Source organism: Nanorana parkeri, unplaced genomic scaffold, assembly GCF_000935625.1.
Source record: "Nanorana parkeri isolate BGI_ZX_2015 unplaced genomic scaffold, ASM93562v1 scaffold581, whole genome shotgun sequence".
NCBI lineage: Eukaryota > Metazoa > Chordata > Amphibia > Anura > Dicroglossidae > Nanorana > Nanorana parkeri.
Genome location: NW_017306849.1, coordinates 3,862 through 22,970, shown reverse-complemented (window position 1 = coordinate 22,970; position 19,109 = coordinate 3,862). Strand labels below are relative to the sequence as shown.

Here is a 19,109-nt window from a genome sequence, read left to right as displayed (position 1 = left end):
TCCCCTTCTGGGGGACCACAGCAAATTTCTTCAGAATGGAGAGCAGAGCAGACTGGAGAAAGTCCGCTCTCCAATCTGCTCTGTGAACAGCAAGACAGGAATGCTGTACTCGCAGCCTTCATGCCTCAGCTGCAAAGGGAGGAGATCAAGCACAGTACTGTGCTCGAATTCCTTTATTGGAAGGCAGGTTCCATAAAGAGAACCTATCACCCCTGTATGCTATCACAAAGGGCTAAAGTTAAAAAAAAAAATGAATTTAAAAATTTATTTTTTTTAAAAAGTAAGAAAAATGCACGCAAAGGGCATTGTGTGTGCGCTGAGTGCTGCCCCCATTCCACTGTGTGCCATATTGTGGTAGCCAGGCAGCAGCGGTCACTAACGTGCACAATGTGCATAAAAGGGCAAGTTCACTTTCCCAAGTAATTTGGGAAAATGGAATTACCCGCTCAAATCTGGCCTACCCTGGCTATAATTATCTTTCAGCCAACGGTCGTCGGCCCTGAATTGCTCGCAAATTGTAACCACTCCTTGGGCAGGCGCGGTCACCTGACCAATTCTTAGCACAGTTAGATACGGTTTTGGATAGAATTATTTTTTTGTATCACAAGTAGATTGTCATGAGGGACAAGTAGTTTGGGCCCCAGCTTTAGTGCTTGGACAAGCAGTTTTGTAACATTTCCACACCCCTGTAAGTATAAAGTTCCCATTTTCTTTAAAGGGACAGAGGATTGTTATTCTGATGCACATGTGACAATCAAAAACAAACTGAAGGGTAGGCAACCCTGTAAACGCCACCAGCCAGCTTCCTGATTGCCTGGCAAGCCGGTATTCTATCGAAAGAACACTGGCTTTACTTCCCGAGGAACGTGGGCAGCTGGTTATGACCTGCCTCTCGACTTCCTGATTTACTAGGAAGCTGGCTTCACTTGTTGCTAGGCAGCCTGGCTTCCTGACCAATCAGGAAGAGTGTCATAACCCGCCACCCAGCTTCCTGATTGGAAAGGAAGCCAGCATCATGCTCCCTCGACACTGCCGGTCAGAGGGAGATCACCCTGCGACTGGATGTTCCGGTATCGGAGGTAAGTATCAGAACATTTGGGTGAGTACGAGTATCGGTGCATCCCTAGTTTACAGGGACAATTACAAATGGAAAAGAAAATGGAATAATGGACAGTTGCTGAGAGGTAAACATGCGCAGTGCTAACAATGCGCATAACTAACAATTTATCCTTGTGTAAGACAAAAAACAAAATCACAATATTATGACCACTGAGAGGTGAAGTGAATAACATTGATTACCTTGTTACAATGGCACCTGGAAGTGGGTGGGATATATTAAGCAACACGTGAATATTTTGTCCCTAAGGTTTGCGTGTTAGAAGCAGAAAAGATGTGGCAAAGCATAAGGATTTGAGTCTCTTTGACCAATGCCAAATTGTAATGGCTAGACAACTGGGCCAGAGCAACTCCAAAACTGCAGCTCCCAGAAGTGGTTCAAGGAAGGAAAACCAGTGAACCAGTGACAGGGTCATAGATGGACAAGGCTTAGTGATGCTTGAGGGGAGTGAAGTCCGATTCAAAAAAAAAAAGCCACTGGAGCTCAGATTGCAAGGCCATCACAGACAATCTGTATAAAGCCCTAGTTCTCTGTAAGAAGACACTGAGCCAGCCTGTGGACACACCGGGAGTTGCATGCTGGCTTCTAGTTTGCGATAGAAACTAACAAATGTACCTAAAGCCGGGTGTACAGCCTAATAGTTTTAGGAATAGAGGAACATTTTTTCAATGAGGACTCCTGTTCCGGAAGATTTCCCCTCACTTTGGAGAGATTTCATTTATTCTCTTGGAACGAAAGAACAGGTAAATGTCCTGACAAGACAGTTTTGGCTCAGTTATACCTAAATCAGATCTTGGAAGCCAATTAGACCAACACAGCAGGTAATTTTAACCACTTGCCGTCCGTCCGTAGTAAAAAAACGGACGGACGGCACTGCAGCATTTGCGGGTTGCCGTCTCCAGACGGCAATTTTTTTCTGCTCGCACGCACCCCCTAGCGGGCACGCACGGGCAGAAAAAACCCGAATATTGCACACACCCGTTACCGGGTGTTTCACATATAGGCGATTAGCGGCTCCATAGCCCGCCGATCGTCTATATGTGCTCGTTCGCGTCACACCTCCCACCCCCGCGGCCGTTACCGCAGCGCTGAATACTGAAAAATGGCCTGGATGGGAAGGGGGTTAAACACCGCGGATGTCAACTGGTTAAGGAACCTAGAGGCACACCTTCTCTTCTGTAAAAGGCTTGAAACATTAGACTTTTATTTCAGACCCTTGGCATGTGAGTGGTGCCTCCACCTGAAAAAAGTACATTATTTTATTTCCGCACCACGTTACCTATAGGAAAGTTTGGTATTTTGTCATGCTTTTGCCTGAGGAAGGGGGATCCTGTGCGACCCCGAAACGTTTGTTGCAATACTTGTTTTTCACCCTGGAGTGCCGGTGTCTCTGCTTTTGCTGGTGCTCAACACAAGAATATGGATATTGCAAAGATCAACCAAAAACACAATGCAATATCCTTCACAACTAGCAGGAAAGCCAACTACAGTCCTGTCATTAAACATTCCTTCAGCTACAAGTCTCTTTCTTGTTAAAGAAAACCCAATTGTGAAAAATCTAACATTTACACTTGGCTTTAGGGCCCTGTCACACCATGTCTAGACCAGATCTGCACACATTTCTGCAAACGCAATGCGTTTGTGACGCGTTCCAGTGCAGGAAAAATGTGACATGCAGCATTTTTTCTTGCACTGCAACGGACAGGACCGGTGTGAACAGAGCCCAAAAATCACATACAAATGCATTGGGATGCATTTTTGGTGCGGAAGACAAATTTAACATACTGCATCTGATCCGGACATGGTGTGAATGGGCCCTTAGTGGCAAGACAGACATTGCAGCAGGGGTGTGGAATTCGTATCGCCCGACGCCCGGGACATGTAGTTCCGGGCGCCGGGCAAGTTGTTTTGTCACTATTTTAGCCCTGCTACGGACAAGTAGCGGGGCTGGTTTTTTTTCTTAAATGAGCGGCGCTGCAGGCGGGGGGCATGGAGCGCTGAGAGCGGGGGGTGTGGACGGAGCGGGGACAGAGGGCTGAGAACTGGGGACGGAGCGGGGACGGAATTCATTAGAAAATAATGGCACTGCCAGCGCGATGCATGAAACCGAGCGGATGGCTGGGTGGTCACGGAATCGCACACCACTGCCGATCGTGCTGTCAGTGTTATTATTTTCTAATGACACCCCAGTCGTGCCAGGCAGATTGCGCGTTTTCCTGCTGCAATATCGCATGGGCAATCCCACATGATCACGGTTGAAAACACTGCGCGGTGCATGTCGTAAAAATAGGTACATCTACCTTTTTTTCAGCGATTGCTACGCAGATGTAACCCCAAACATGCGGATGCAACCGCACACGATCGCACGTCCTGGGAATCCCCAAGTCTGCACCCACCCTAAAGGGTAAATTCACTTTCCCAAGTAATTTGGGAAAATTGAATTACCCGCACAAATCTCCCTCCCACTATACTTACCTTTCCACGAATGGTCCTTCTCGTCCACCAGTACGGGTGTACTATCTGTACCTGTCACATGTATTCTGAATTCGCTCGCAAAATTCAAGCACTCGTTGGTCAACGTAGTCACCTGACGGCACTGACCAATGAGAAGTGCTTCTTAGCACTGCTAAATACGGTTTTGGTTAAAAAAAAATTTGTATCAGGACAAGTCGATTGTCATGAGGGACAAGTAGATTCGGCCCCCGCTTTAGTCCTTGGACAAGTATTTTTTTCAAAAATTTCCACACCCCTGTACAGTTATGGGACAAGACATCTTATAAGACATCTTAAAAAAATCAGCTTATCTTACCTCTCATCACCACCTCTCTGTTCTATATCTCTGAGCTTCTCTACAAACTCCGGGAACTTCATTTCTTGCCTAACGGACTTGGGTTTGAAGTTCTTAAAGTTAACCATTTTCTTCTCGTCATAATAAAGAAACTTGTGGCTGTTGGCACTGTACACAGAAAAGTCCCCAGTGCCAATGTTTTCCTTCAGAAAGTCCAAGTCCCACTTCAGAGCTGGATGAACCAGATTTGTATCAGTCAGAACTACAGGTTCCTATTTTAGAACAAGAAAAGGAAAGCGTTATGTTGGGCGACTCTGAGGTGTTATCAACAAGTCTAAAATGACAAGATTCGGCATTTCTACACCAAGAAGAAAAGTATGCTATAATAGTTTCAGTCACAATGAAAACAAGAATGTGAGCCAACAAGCAAAGATGTATAGAGGACGTTCAGCATGACCAATGAATCAAAGATGCTTGTACATCTCAAAATGTAGACATCAGGGAAGCACAATTTTGATGCTGTATATTTTTTGCAGGCTCTGCCGTTCATTAGGAGAGCACATCAGAGAACCACTTAGACAAATATCCATGTACATTACATCACACGACCCTACAGCTGGATAGAAAACACAATCTCTCGTAACCCTTTCGCTGCCAAGGACGTATGGCATACGGACCTACAAAAGTGCTTCCAGCTGGCCAGGTCAGTATGCCATACGGACCTGGCATTTACAGTTCTACTATAAGCTGATGGTCTTAATATACACTACTATGCCAAAAGTATTGGGACACCCCTCCAAATCATTGGATTCAGGTGTTCCAATCACCTCGATGGCCACAGGTGTATAAAATCAAGCACCTAGCCATGCAGGCTGCTTCTACAAACATTTGTGAAATAATGGGTCGCTCTCAGGAGCTCAGTGAATTTAAACGTGGTAACGTGATAGACTTATTGCACAGGTGGCAACCTATCTGTGAAATTTTCTTGCTACTAAATATTCCACGGTCACCTGTTAGTGGTATTATAACAAAGTAGAAGCAACTGGGAACAGCAACTCAGCCACGAAAAATGACAGAGTGGGGTCAGCGCATGCTGAAGTGCGCAGAAGTCACCAACAATCTGCAGAGTCAATAGCTACAGACCTCCAAACTTCGTGTGGCTTTAAGACTGGCACAACAACAGTGCGCAGAGAGCTTCATGGAATGGGTTTCCATGGCCGAGCAGCTGCATCTAAGCCTTATATCACCAAGTGCAATGCAAAGCGTCAGATGCAGTGGTGTAAAGCACGCCGCTGTGGAGACATGTTCTCTGGAGTGACGAATCACGCTTCTCTGTCTGGCAATCCGATGGATGTGTCTGGGTTTGGCGGTTGCCAGAAGAATGTTACTTGCCTGACTGCATTGTACCAAGTGTAAAGTTTGGTGGAGGGGAGATTATGGTGTGGGGTTGTTTTTCGGGGGTTGGGCCTGGCCCCTTAGTTCAAGTGAAGGGAACTCTTAAGGCATCAGCATACAAAGACATTTTGGACAATTTCATGCTTCAAAACGACAATTTGACCTCACAAATGCACTTCTGGAAGAATGGTCAAACATTCCCATAGACACACTGCTAAACCTTGTGGACGCCTTCCCAGAAGAGTTGAAGCTGCTATAGCGGCAAAGGGTGGGCCAACTCAATGTTTAACCCTACGGACTAAGACTGGGATGCCATTAAAGTTCATGTGCGTGTAAAGACAGGCGTCCCAATAATTTTGGCAACATAGTGTACATGAAGAGGTAATATTTTACCTGCACCTCACATTTGCTATTCTGTTCAAAGAAAGTCACAAGTAACACCAGTCCAAAGTTCTTGGCATTTTAAAAAGGAAATTATAAAGCTTGTGGATCCATTTATTTATTTTTAACTTCACGAGTTTTAAAACTAACGTTTTATATTTTTGATTTATGTAAAACTATTTTACAAATGAATGTTAAATATCAGGAGTACAAAAGTAATAGGTTTCATGCCAAATTAAATGGTAAAGGTAAAGCACAGCAGCAGCTATTTGCTTTCAGGACTTCAAAAAAAATGCACACTGGAGGGAGGGAGAGGGAATGATACAAAAGTAGTGGTTCATTAACTAGGACTCAAGAATGCACGTTATCAGATAAGTCTGCCCTACAAACTTGCCGCAGACTAGACGTGTAATCTCTCTGCTCAGGTTCACATTAGTACTGGAAGTGTCATCACAGGATTGGCTTGTTACACATTTACAAGTGACAAGCCTGCTGTATCTGGGAAATTATCTAGGTGGTGATTAATAAACGGGGAAATACATTGCTGAGCAATGTTTTGGTTTGTGAAAAAGACTAAACAGAGTCAAGCATGTTACTTCAAAGACACCAAACAGTTTAAATGTTGCCCTACTGCAATTATCTAGAATGCTCAGCTAGTCCAAAGCAAACAATTGGCCAATCCTTGGTGCCAAGTGACTTTTGTTTTTTTAAATAAAGTCTAAAACCAAATCAAACCACTACTACTGGGGGCTACTAAAAACCACAAAATGAATACTAGAAAGACCAAAAACTTGCCCTCCACAAATTATTGCATTTAAAGCAACAAAAAAAGGGAAGCAAGCATTGGATGAGGTTTAACTTAAAAATTGCTATTAACTCAAGGCCAGAGAAAACATCCAGAGCTAAAAGCGAAAATATTCCATAGCCTGGTAGTTCTGCTGCCACCAAATACTGTAAAAATGCCGGGTGTAGGCATACTTTGTTGTAAATATTTCTGACAATGTCACACAACTTCAGCAGCAGCATAAACAAAGAATGCGATTTCCTGCTGCAGAGGGTATATGTACATAGTGTTTATACATTTCTGTCACTTCACACAGCAATTTCAAATGCCATTGTAGCTGCAAAGAGAGGAACTCTATCAGACTTTGCAAGGAGAGTAGTGTGTTGGTGGATGTTTTGTGGTTTGCAAGCTGCATAACATACCACTCTCACACTCTGAGAACGTATGGGCTATAGCTGCACACATTCACAGATCTGTTATCTACAAAGTGCAGGTCTGTCTCTGCCTGATCCCTTGTTAAATGGTGAAGCCATCCTGACTCCTACGACATCTAGGCCATAGGATCAGTGGCCTCTCCCTCCAAAAGCCCAAGCTGAGTATCCTGACTTTTTCATCCCTTGCAATGTTCTTCCTTCTTCTGTTGCTCTTCTTATGATTTACAGATCTCCTCCTTGATGGTAGGGAGTTGATGGATGAATACACTACTACTATAAATGGAGGATCTCCATTTGACTGCAGATGCATTTAGTGCATTTCAACCATACAGTGCATCACAACAGAGACTATAGCCATGTATTCATGTGCCGGTACAAACAGTGTACTAAAGGCTACTAATAAAATAACATAGAGGACCTGCAATGTGTCCTTAAGACCCCGTTCACATTGAGCGATTTATCGCGCCGTAATTCCCGCGATATCGCGGCAAATTACTGCGCGATATCGCGCTCCAATGCAATCCAATGGGGCAAAGGGTCCTGCTGTCGCGGGTCGTGTGTCGCTACAGCAGGACCCTTTTTGGAGCGGATTTAGCCGCGATTCAAGCTTGCTCAATGCAAGCCGCAGTGGGAACGGGGCCTCAGATGCAAATTCTCCCCCACTCAAACCACCAGGAGACCCACGTGCCCCATACAAACCCCCTGGTTACTAGCCTGCCCTGCATAAACCGACTGCCCCGCTTCAACCACCTGCTTTAAACACTTGTTGGCCCACCAACCCTGCTCAAATCACTTGGTAAGTCAGCTAGCCCACTCCAACAACATGGTGACTTGCCCTGCTCTGACCACCTGGTAACCCACACCGACATCTAATTCGGTCACTGCCATGACACACTGGCCTCCAAGTGACCTGGACCCCCCCATGTACTACGTGACCTCCTACTGGCACCTACCAAATGAGAGGAGCTCCTCATGACAGGGGGACCTCACCTCATTATCGATGAGCTCTTCCGCTCTGGGATCAGAGTGCTGTAGACGCGGGATCGGTCGGGTCTGAAACTGGTAGGAACGTAACTGAGACTCATTCCACCCGGGGCTTCGGAGCTCGGCCTCCCCACCACCACTTCTCCTCGTTTCAGCCACCAACTCAGCAGCCGACACCCCGGCCTCCGCCATCCCCCGGCGGCGCACAGACTTGCCTCAGGACAACAAACACAGAGCTACACCACAGCCCGGCCTAAAGCGGAGCAACGAGACGAGCACCGGCCGGCAAGAGTGACAACATACTACACAGTGCTTTCTGGCGACACCTAGCGGTGGACTGTGGCTGCTGCAGCAGAAAGTGCAATTGAGAGTTTCCGTTGTCTGTTCAGCTCGCCTATTTCTAGTATAGGCTAGTACTGATTTCTATCTATTAATAACAATATATTGAGGGAGTAATTAAATATAAAATAATCAAACTATAGACTGGCTTATGGGTGGTGTTATTATTGCTGAAAAAACATACAGATTTTCATTCAGATTTTGCGTTATTTCGTTTTTCGGGATTCGGGTCCGAAAATCAATTCGTTTCGGGATTCGGATTTGGAGGAAATTGGTTAGCGTTAGTATATGAATTTTCGTTTGTGGACAAATTTCGTTGTAGCAAAGTGACATTAGAGAAAAAAAAGATTTTTTATTTTTTTTTACAGTCTGAGGAAATAAAAAACGTGAGGTTCCCTTACAATTCATACCCTTTAGGTCTGGTAGGAATGTTAGGAGGAACCCCACCCCCTCCAAGTAAAAGAAAAAAAAAAGGGCTTGGGGATCCCCCAAAATCCATTCCAGGCACTTTAGGTCTGGTAGGAATTTTAAGGGGGAACCCAAGCCCCCCCAAAATGGGGGGAAATGTGGGGGCCCCCCTAACATTCCTACTAGACCCTTGATCTGAGCACAGGCCCGGCAGAGCAGCAAAGGGAGGGGGACCATCGAGCACCCCGCCTCCTCCCTGCTGCACGACGACCGTCCGAACCCAATGAAAACCCGCCGCAAAATGACCTCTCCTGCCCGAAAGTAAACAGATGGGCGGAGTGAGCTGTGACGTCACAGGGCTCGCTCCGCCCATTTGACATTGTCAGAATGCCATTCGGGTCTATGAGCTGAGGTGTCATATGATAAGTATTATGACACCTCTGCTCACAGACCTGGCCCTGTGCTCGGATCAAGGGTCTGTTAGGGGGACCCCACGTTTTTCCCTGCATTTTTTGGGGGCTGGGGTTCCCCCTTAAAATTCCTACCAGACCTCAAAGATGATGTTAAATCAGCATGAAGAGCAGCATGCTGATGTGATTTTTAGTGAAAGGGGGTACAGGGGTTTAACACAGTGGCATAACAATCGCCATAGCGACCCAGGCGGCCGCTATGGGACCCAGGGCACAGGGGGACCCGGCTAGATGCTGTGCGGGCCGCTATGGCATCTTATGCTGGTGGCTTTCACTGTCGGCTGTGAGAAGAATGCGCTGCTGTTCAGATCACTGGCAGTGATCTGTGCAGCAGAGCATTCTTCTCACAGCCGCTGCAGAGTTAGTGAGAGCTAGCAGCGGCGGTGGAGCAGGCTGGACCCAGAAGTGGAGGAGGCGGGGCCCGTAGTCGGCAGCAGAGGAGGAGGCGGGGCCCTGTGATGGAGAAGGAGGCGGGGTCCATCAGCGATCGTGCAGGAAGAGGAGGCGGACAGGTAAGGAGTGTGACCAGCCCACCTGAGGGTGACCCTGCAGAGCCCACCATAGAGATTCTATGGTGGGTTCTGCAGGGTCACCCTCAGGTGGGATCTCAAGTGGGCTCCGCAAGGGGCATAACTAGAAGTCACCTGGCCCCATACAAAATGTTGCTATGGGGCCCTGTGATTTCTAGTTACGCCCCTGGTTACACATATAATGATGTTAGTGCATGCTAAGAAAATTATAAATATATATTATCTAAAACAGAAGAAAAGTGTATGTATTGACATGAATAAGTTGCCTTATGAAGAGAACATTCCATAGTCACCAGTCAGACAGAAAAACAAAATTACACAGCCATGAATGAGACAATACAAGGAATCCTTAACTCTAAGGGCCGGTGCACACCTATGCGACACCCCACCGTGGCAATCATGCTCGATTCCGGGCAGATTGCCACGCGGTCAGGAGTCGTATAAGTGTGCACCGATCTCGCTGTGGGTGCCATTATTTTCCAATGGCACCCCAGTGGCGACTGGGCGGAACGCATGGTTTAACAGCCACGCGTCGTGTATCGCAGAAAAAAGGTACTTTGAAAATAATGGCACCCACAGCGCGATCAGTGCACACCTATGCGGTCAATCCACGCGCAATCGTGCATTGACGCGTGGTGGAGTGTCGCATAGGTGTGCATCGGCCCTTACAAGGGTGCCCAGCAAGAGCTAGCAGGCCAAATGTTATGCACAACAATGGTGATAGATGTCTAAAGTCCACAAATAGCAAACAGTCATTTTGCTGATAATAGATATAATTAATATTTGAACATATGATTCATACCTTCCTTTGTATTTATTTACTTGTCCAATATGTTATTTATTTTTTCATTATAATAATGTTCCGATATGAGGGCTGTAAACCACTGAATGCCATGTTTGGCTTTTACTAAGAACAACAAAAAAATAAGATTATCTTACGAGAGGTTTTCTCATCAGGGTATATGAAAAAAAAAAAAATCTGCCTCATACATTAGTCCAGACACTAGAATTTGAACAGGTGTAAGGATAATTGATGAAAATGACAATTTTTCAAACAAATGGCAATGTGTAATGGGAAATAGGATCAATACTACATAAGGATCATCTAATAGCTTACTCTGTTGTGTAAATTGCATTTGTTACATTACCATCAATATTAAGGCTAATACTTAGACTCCATTTAGACTTTGTATTTCTTGGCAGTTTGGCAGTGATTATAAAATAGAAATGAGGGGAAAATAGGTAATTCCCTATTATTGTTATTATTCAAATGTAATAACCCAATATATTATCCTAAACAAGATCAATATTAGTATTAACGGCTTCTATAGCAAGCCTCATTATATGAAATGTGACTGTGGTACTTAGGGTAACTTTATATCAGTTTTTCTTTATATCAGTTTTTCTTAAAAGTGCTAACACCTAATGCATTCATAATGATCTCCTTAACTTTTTTTTTAGATTTAAAGCCATTAAAGATTATGTATCATTAAATTCTATTCCATGCTTATTGTTGTTTTAATAGATGCATTCGTTCTTTGCGTATTAGCTTAAAGGAAAACAGTTACGGCCAACATGAATTTACAGGTATTTTCTTTTTTCTTTTACATCTTCTAAGCTTTTATTTTTCTTTGCTTTTTTTGACCCGTATGAATGTATCATTTAAAGTTAAATATTTTCCTAGAGACCCCTAGGCAGTATCCTTACAACTTCATTATTTGTGGTAATGCTATATTGATAAATTTCAATTGCCTGGGTTTCTAAATTGTACGAATATCTGCAGATTAGGCAGATTTAAATGTAAATATTCAGGATAATTAAAAACAAATGAATCAATGATTTTCATGATTCAGGCACAATTACTGTATGTTTTAATAATTTGTGGACTGTGACAGTAATTGTTTTTACTATGCAGATAAATTCAAGTTATCTTGTATCAGCCCTTTCAGGATCCAACTGGCTACATGCAAATGTATCCTAAAAGACCATATAAACGCAACGGATCGCATAAACAAAGGCTCCCAGTAGCGGGAGGGGGTGTGGTGTGCCATTCATGTCAATGGCACCGCTGACATGTGTCATGGATTGGGACTCACAGGTATGAACTGGAGTCAGGTATGTGGACCCTTTCCACTACACTGGCAGGGACACTCAGAGAAAAGGGTCCAAGCAGTGTAGGCTGACGACTCCTAGAGCTGCGGAGTAGGTGGCAGGGGTTCCCCAGGATGTGGAATCTAAGAGCCAGCCGGTATTCGCCAGAGCTCCTGATGGTGGAGATGGGCTTGGCTGCGTGCTGACCCCAGGTCACAATCCCTAGGTCCACCCAACTCACCTAACAGGTGCAGGGTACAAATCAAAGGTTAGTGACAGGATGAAGACTTCCAGGGACAAAGAGAAGCACAGCGTAGACTGTAGGCAGGGATTTCCAAGGACAAAAGGGAGGCACAGGGCAGCCTGTAGACAGGGATTTCCAAGGACAAACGTGAAGGACAGGGCAGCCTGTAGGCAGGGATTTCCAAGGACAAACGTGAAGGACAGGGCAGCCTGTAGGCAGGGATTTCCAAGGACAAACGTGAAGGACAGGGCAGCCTGTAGGCAGGGATTTCCAAGGACAAACGTGAAGGACAGGGCAGCCTGTAGGCAGGGATTTCCAAGGACAAACGTGAAGGACAGGGCAGCCTGTAGGCAGGGATTTCCAAGGACAAGCCAAAGGTTCGATACACGGGAAAACTTCCAGGAATTCAGGGTAAATCACAAATGGGGGACTCGGCAACTAGCTAAGGAAAGCATTGCTCAGGCCCCGTGCTGTTCACTGCCCTGAGTTTAAATAGAGACATGAAGAGGGAGGATCCACAGGATTGGCCACAAGCAGACTGCACTGATTGGCCGAGAAACTGCATAAGAAACAGCAGGAGAGGTCGGCCGACGCCTAAAGCTTGCAGACAGGTGCAAGAGTGAGTCAGGTTCAGAGCACATGTCTGGAGGACTACAAGCATCAGCACAGCCCTGCATGCCTGCAGAACCAGGGGTAAGAGATATGTATATACTTGTAGAACTACAAGTAACAGCTCAGCTGCAAGTCTGCAGCTGAAATGTGACAACATGCCTCCCGCCCGCAGTGCGATCACCCACACCAGAACGCATGGTACAGCAATGTCCTGCGTTCTAGAGCGGTGTGATCACAAAAAATCATGCATGCACTATTTTTTGCATTCTCACTGCACTGGAAAAAAGGGCATAGCTGTACCACACGTTTTGGTGCCGGCGATTGCACTGCGGGTGGGAGGCGTGTCAGACGGCAGAGTTGGGCTTGATGTTCAAGCCGAACGTGAGTTCGATTCGAACATCGCTAGTTTGTGTGTTCGCCGAACACACGACCTATTGGGGCGTTCGGCGGGCTATTCGCCCGATGAACGCCCCACAAGTCAATGCGCCTTGTGAAGCCCTAATTGGCTGAAGGCTTCCACCAGGTGCAAGACTTTGCCCAATCAGGGCACAGATAACTGTAAGAGCCATGATTGGGCAAAGTCATGGTGACTTTGCCCAATCATGGCTCACCTGTCTGATGACGTAAAACTATACACAGTTGAGCGGAGCTAACTGTCGCGAGCGGACGGGACGGCGGTCATCTTTTTTTTTAATTATTATTATTTCTATTTATTTTTTATTTTTCTGTTGAGTCATTGTCGACGTGGACGATGGACGTCGTGATTGACCCTGGAGTCAGTGGATCAATTTTTTGGGGATTTTTTTTTATTTTCACACTAAAAGAGTTGTCTAAATCCTTTATTTTAATAAAAAGTTTTTCCCAAAAGTCTGTTTTTTATTTAATTTTTTTTAACCTTTTAGTGAATTGGTAGGGCTATAAGTACCCCTTACTCATTCACACGGGGGGCCGGATCTGGGTGCCCCTATTAAAGGGGTACACTGATGTGAATAAGCCCCCTGCCCGCACCCCCACAACCAATGCCCCGGGGCTTGTGGGAAGAGGCCCTTGTCCCCATCGGCACGGGGAAAAGGTGCTTTTCCAGGGGTTATTTATATAGCACTGCATGCTTTTTTTGAGAATAAAGAATTATTTTAGTTAAGTAGGGGGAATAGCATGGTGTAAATAGGAATTAATAGTGCACGTTTTTATTTCAGTGCTGCTCTAGGATTTGTTGGTGGGTGGATAGGGCTAAGCGTGGATGATATTGTGTCATTTGAGTGAAATTGTGTCAGTGCATTGAGGAAGTACATTCTATGGGCATCTTCAATAAGTAAGTTTGCAAAATACAAACTTCTAGATTGATACGGTTATCAAGATTGGGATAGAACGTATATAATTCCAATATAGAAACACAGATTTATTTTTTGTTTTTGACTATAGATATCCTTTAAGACTAGCCAGGCAAATACGTGGGAATAAGTACGTATAAGGCTCTACCTTTAGACTGGAAATTGGAAATATGAAAAATAGACATATGAAATCATTTATATTTCCGCCTAAAAATTAATTCTTTTTTTTACAATTTTTCTTTTGTTCTAAACATACTTTTTTTATTGATTATGTATACATATACACTATAAATCCCCTTTTATTGTGTATCACACATTTTCAACACACAAACTAAAGTATTGAAAATAATGTTTAACAGTACAATAAATGTACCATCCAGTAATAATAACAGTTGTGATATGTAGTGCGGATGGCTGTAAATGCATTGTAAATGGTCACTACTCGAATATTATGGCAAATGTTGAAAGTAAAACTCTTGAGTTCTATCGATCCTTTAAAATACAGAGGTGGCCTTCCAAAAACAACTTGTAAGGTATGGTAGAATAAACAACAGATATAAGGTAGACATATTGAATGAAGTGAAACAGGAAAAACTGCAGTAAAATTAAAGCAGATGTATTTGCAGTTTGAAAATCAATAATAAATGTGCCAAGCGGATGAAAATCAATCGGGGCCGATCTGTCTCAAGAAAAATGGGAAAATCAGCGGCGATCAGCTCAGCAGAAAATATTTAGGATGATTGTTGTAGAAATTAATAAGATATTGTCATGTAGATCTCCTTATTGCAATATTCAATGTCAGGTGAGTGAGTGCGATGCTATGTGTAAAGTCATTAAGAAGTCAAGGTGGATAAACACATATTTCGATAACAATGCTTACTATGATATGTTTCTAAATTGTGTATAGATTATTTCCAATGCTTCATTTTTCTAGCACTTTTCTATATACTGTATGCATTAAACCATTGTATGAATAATATGTGTTCTAAATAACTAGAGAGCGTAGATAGCTCTAGGCCTGGATCAGTGGTCAGGTCAAAGACCTAGAGGCATGTCATGAAGAATGACTAATGTAAAAAAGGGCTAACAAAAGGCTAAACCATATAATAGGCCATAATATACTGTAATACAGGGGTCAACCACAGGTCGATCGCCATCTACCCATTGATTGCGGCCATGTGACGGGTATTTCAAGACCCCACAATGCCAGCCTTTAGCGCCTTTCCCCACCCACTGTTTCTCAGACACGAGATCAGTGTTGCGATAGGGACTAAAGAGCCAAGGGTGCTGGAAGGACTCCCCTCACTCTGCCAGCTGCTGCTGCATCTCAGGTCTGGTGAGTGAATCTTGTAGAGGGAGGGGGGTTTGTGCTGTGGTCAATTTTAGCTTGGGGGGGTAAATGTTTATATTTGAAGTTGGGAGTTTTTGCTTGTGGGGGCAGATGTGTATTAAAGTAGTTTTAAACTCTCAAACTTTTTTCAATAATGCAATAATGAATCCAGATCAGACAGCTATAAATTGCCCAGCAAAGCATTGCTTTATATTTTTGCACAAACACTTAAATCATGTTTCTGAACAGCTGCTTTCAAGTCTCTAAGCTCAGCTCCCTGAACTTCCTGTCCAGTACAAGATCACAAAGGACTGTACAGACTCAGGGCCGGATTTACTCCCCCTGCCGCCCCAAAGCCAGGTTTCTGCTGCCCCTCTGCGCTCTGCCGCCCCGAGGCCGGACCTCGGTGGCCTTGTGGGAAATCCGGGCCTGTACAGACTCCAGTAATTGTTCATCTACTAGCTTGGAAAATTAATTTAGAGGAGGCCAGGGGGAGCAAAGTAGCTTGTTTTGCTGTGTCTGTGTGTTTGTGGAAACACACACAGCTTACTAGCTCACACAAGAGTGACTGCATAGAGCTCTGCTTGAGAAAGGAGTCACTCTAAAATAGAAAGTCAGGACCAGTGCTCAGGAGACCAGCTTATTCTGCAGGAAACTAAAACTTTTAAACAAAAAAGAGCATCATTTATTGTAAGTGATTTCATCGGCATTTAAAATAGTTTAAAATCCTTTTAACTTTAATATCACTTTAAATATAACTGACATCTGCACTGTGTGTTATGTGCTATTCACCTTTGCACTCTGGGTTACATACTATTGACCTTTCAACTCTGCATCACTTACTCCTGACCACTACACTCTGCATTACATACTGATGTCCTCTGTCCTCCTCTATGTTACATATTCCTGACTCCTGAACTGAGTATTGCATGCTACTGACTTCTGAATTACTTACTACTGGCCCTTGCTTTACTTACTATTAAACCCTAAACTCTTCAAACCTTCCTTACTTTTTAATGGGGCCTTGCTATGTTCTTCAAGTGGATCTCCACCTCTCCATGGTTGCCTACCCCTATTGTAGTACATCATTCATAAATTATACATTAACATGTACATAGGATTCCTATATTCATCTTTCTAAACTGCTATATTATGTAACTCCATACCAGACACAAGTCCGGTGTATACCTGCATAGAACTATAGATTTCTATGGAAGGCTGTATGTAGCACCTGTGGCTCACTGGTGGAGAAAATATGTCAGAATCTGTTGTACGGCCACAGGCAGCTGTGTGTATGAGCCTATACTGTCGAGTAGGAGATCATTTCGCCTGACACTTCACCTGGAGTGACCAGAGTGTTCCAGCACTCTGCTGCCACTCTACACAGTGTCCTGAATCCTGCAGGACAGTCTGTGGAACATTGGTGGACAGGGACATTGATAATGTAGCCCCTATATAATATACATATATGTAAGAGACTCACCGTCTCCCGTCCCGGAATAACGATACGGGACCGCGCATGCGCACAACGGGCCAGGGCTGCCTCTTATAAAAACTATTTATTTTACTGCTCCTGATAAGGACTCGGACATCAAGAATCCAACATATATCTGTCCCTGGGCCAAATTCAGTACAAAGTGTGCACACTATCAGTGAAGAAATAAAACACGCTGTCACACCGAGTCAGAGTAAAAATACTTCTTTATTATTGTCATCCCACAATTATCTTTTTAATCTTCTGTATTTCTTGTAGCCCTGTTGAAGGGGGATATTTTAACCTTGAAGCTTGTTGGCTACCTTTTGCTTTTCTGTTGTCACTTGTGGAATTATCAGTCCATGAGTATATATTTTGGACTCATAGGGTGTCTAATAATTACCAATTCATAGAGACATTAAGAATACAAATCTCTCTGAGCGTCTGTTCGGTGTCAGTAGATTAAAAAAACAAATGTTCTTAGATATATTTTCTTTTCAAGTCCAATGCATATAATGTAATACTGCATTACGGTCACTGGATGGAGTGGAGGAGCATAGAAACATAATACTTATTTCTAGGGATGCACCATTTTTTCCAGAACGAGTACGAGTACCCATACTTTTCTGCCTGCGTGCGCTATTTACTCCTGAGCCCAGGACCCTCTGCAATACCCACGCATGACCCCTGAACTGTGTCTGATACCATCTCTTGATCACAGTATTGTGCACGATAGGCACACCTGTCCCCTACACTATATACAATATTGTTTTACTTTTTATACTCCTGACCACAGCCCTCTGTAGGCTGGGCTTTACATAACATACTCCTGACCACTGAACTCTGAGTAAATTATATATGGTTTTCAGGTAGGTCTTCGTTAAGGTGAGCTCTGTGCAGAAAATCACATATAATGAAAGAGTTGCATTTAGGGCTGCAACAACTAATCGACTATAATCGATTATTGAAAAAGTTGTCAACTTTTCCAATCATCGATTAATCGGCTTCCAATTAGTTGGCCCTGCTCACAGCTCCACACACGCTGTGCGCCACACCTCCTCCCCACCTCACGCTTGCCGCTGCCAGACCCGCCCGAATCCACGCTCCTTTCTTAAAAAGAAGTGTGCTGAGGTTTGTAAGTGTCTGATAGGTTCTCACTTGTGGCACAATTAGTAAAATGTTGATAAAAAGACATATGTGTGCCGTGTATACAGTGAGTAGGCACAGGTTTTATTTAATCATGCTCCTTTAAGCCCCTCCCTCGCTTAGCATGATTTGGCTACAGCCACCATTCAGCGCATTAGGATCATTTAGGTGAAGTACATTTCTTGTAAATCCATACCCTTTAAAGCAAATTAGCCATAACCCACATTTAAAATTAGCCATGCCCAATTTTTCAACTTCACACCAAAGTGTCCACATCTCGCCGTGGATAATGGGGTGCAAGCAATAGTGGCATTAGGAAGGCTGTCAAAAATGCAAAAAGAAGGCATTGTGTTTATGTACAGTGGCTGACAACCCCTAGCACTCCTGCCACCATTGACCATGGCCTACATTGCACATCCAGCAATGTTACTGAGACTTTTTATGCATAATTTAAACCATCTTTCTCTGTCTCTTTCTGTCCCTCGCCATTTTTTACCCTTACACGCTATTATGTCTGCCCCCAGTAGTATCGCCCTGCCGTGATCACCACCCTTCGTAACAAAACAATACTTCACCATCTTTACATTGTAATTTGTTGAATGTAGCTTGTCAGAATAAAGCACAGGGTTTTTAGGTAAGAGTATAAGAAGAGCATGAAAACAACCATAAGAATAGTGTTAACTCTTTGTTCTTAATCCTTATAATAGGAATAGGCCCCGAAGAAACCTGCACCATCAGCATCTGTGGGTCAAATTTAGAAAATAAAAAAGTGCCAAACGTGCATAGAGTGCATAAATAAATCTAAAGTGCCAGTGCACCACTCTGACAGGCCTTAGGGGCCGGAGTGCAAAAATATTGCCCCAGACTAGCCATAAGGCCTGTCTTGGAGGCGAAGTGCAGAAATAAGCAATATGGTGTGTGACCAAGTGCTACAGTGAGTCATGTGGGGTCCCATACCCAAGTGACTTTCTGAGCACCCCTGGGACGCCACCCCCAGGGGGCACAACACCACGGGCTTCTGCTGCCACCGAACCCTCGAGCCAGACCAAGCTCCGCATCCGTTCAGACAGAAAGCCATGTACTGAGCGGTTCCCCTCTCACAGGAAGCCGCCCCACACGCTCTTTCACTCCAGCGAGTACTAAGTATGTAGACTGTTGTACATGAATAAGTGTGGATCGTGGCTGACAACCCCTAGCACTCCTGGCACCATTAACCATGGCCTACATTGCACATCCAGCAATGTTACTGAG

General features: G+C 44.3%; 1 protein-coding gene across 1 annotated transcript in view; it reads right to left on the bottom strand.

Annotated features, from left to right (window-relative positions):
• Positions 1–8,179, bottom strand: part of HIF1AN (hypoxia inducible factor 1 alpha subunit inhibitor) — a 21,501-nt gene extending 13,322 nt beyond the window's left edge. The window contains exons 1-2 of the mRNA XM_018562507.1: positions 7,890–8,179; positions 3,927–4,177 (exon numbers count right to left, since the gene is read on the bottom strand). Of these exons, the coding sequence (XP_018418009.1) occupies positions 3,927–4,177; positions 7,890–8,075 (437 nt within the window). The 5' untranslated portion in view covers positions 8,076–8,179. The remainder of the gene's footprint in view (positions 1–3,926; positions 4,178–7,889) is intronic.
• Positions 8,180–19,109: the final 10,930 nt, after the last annotated feature.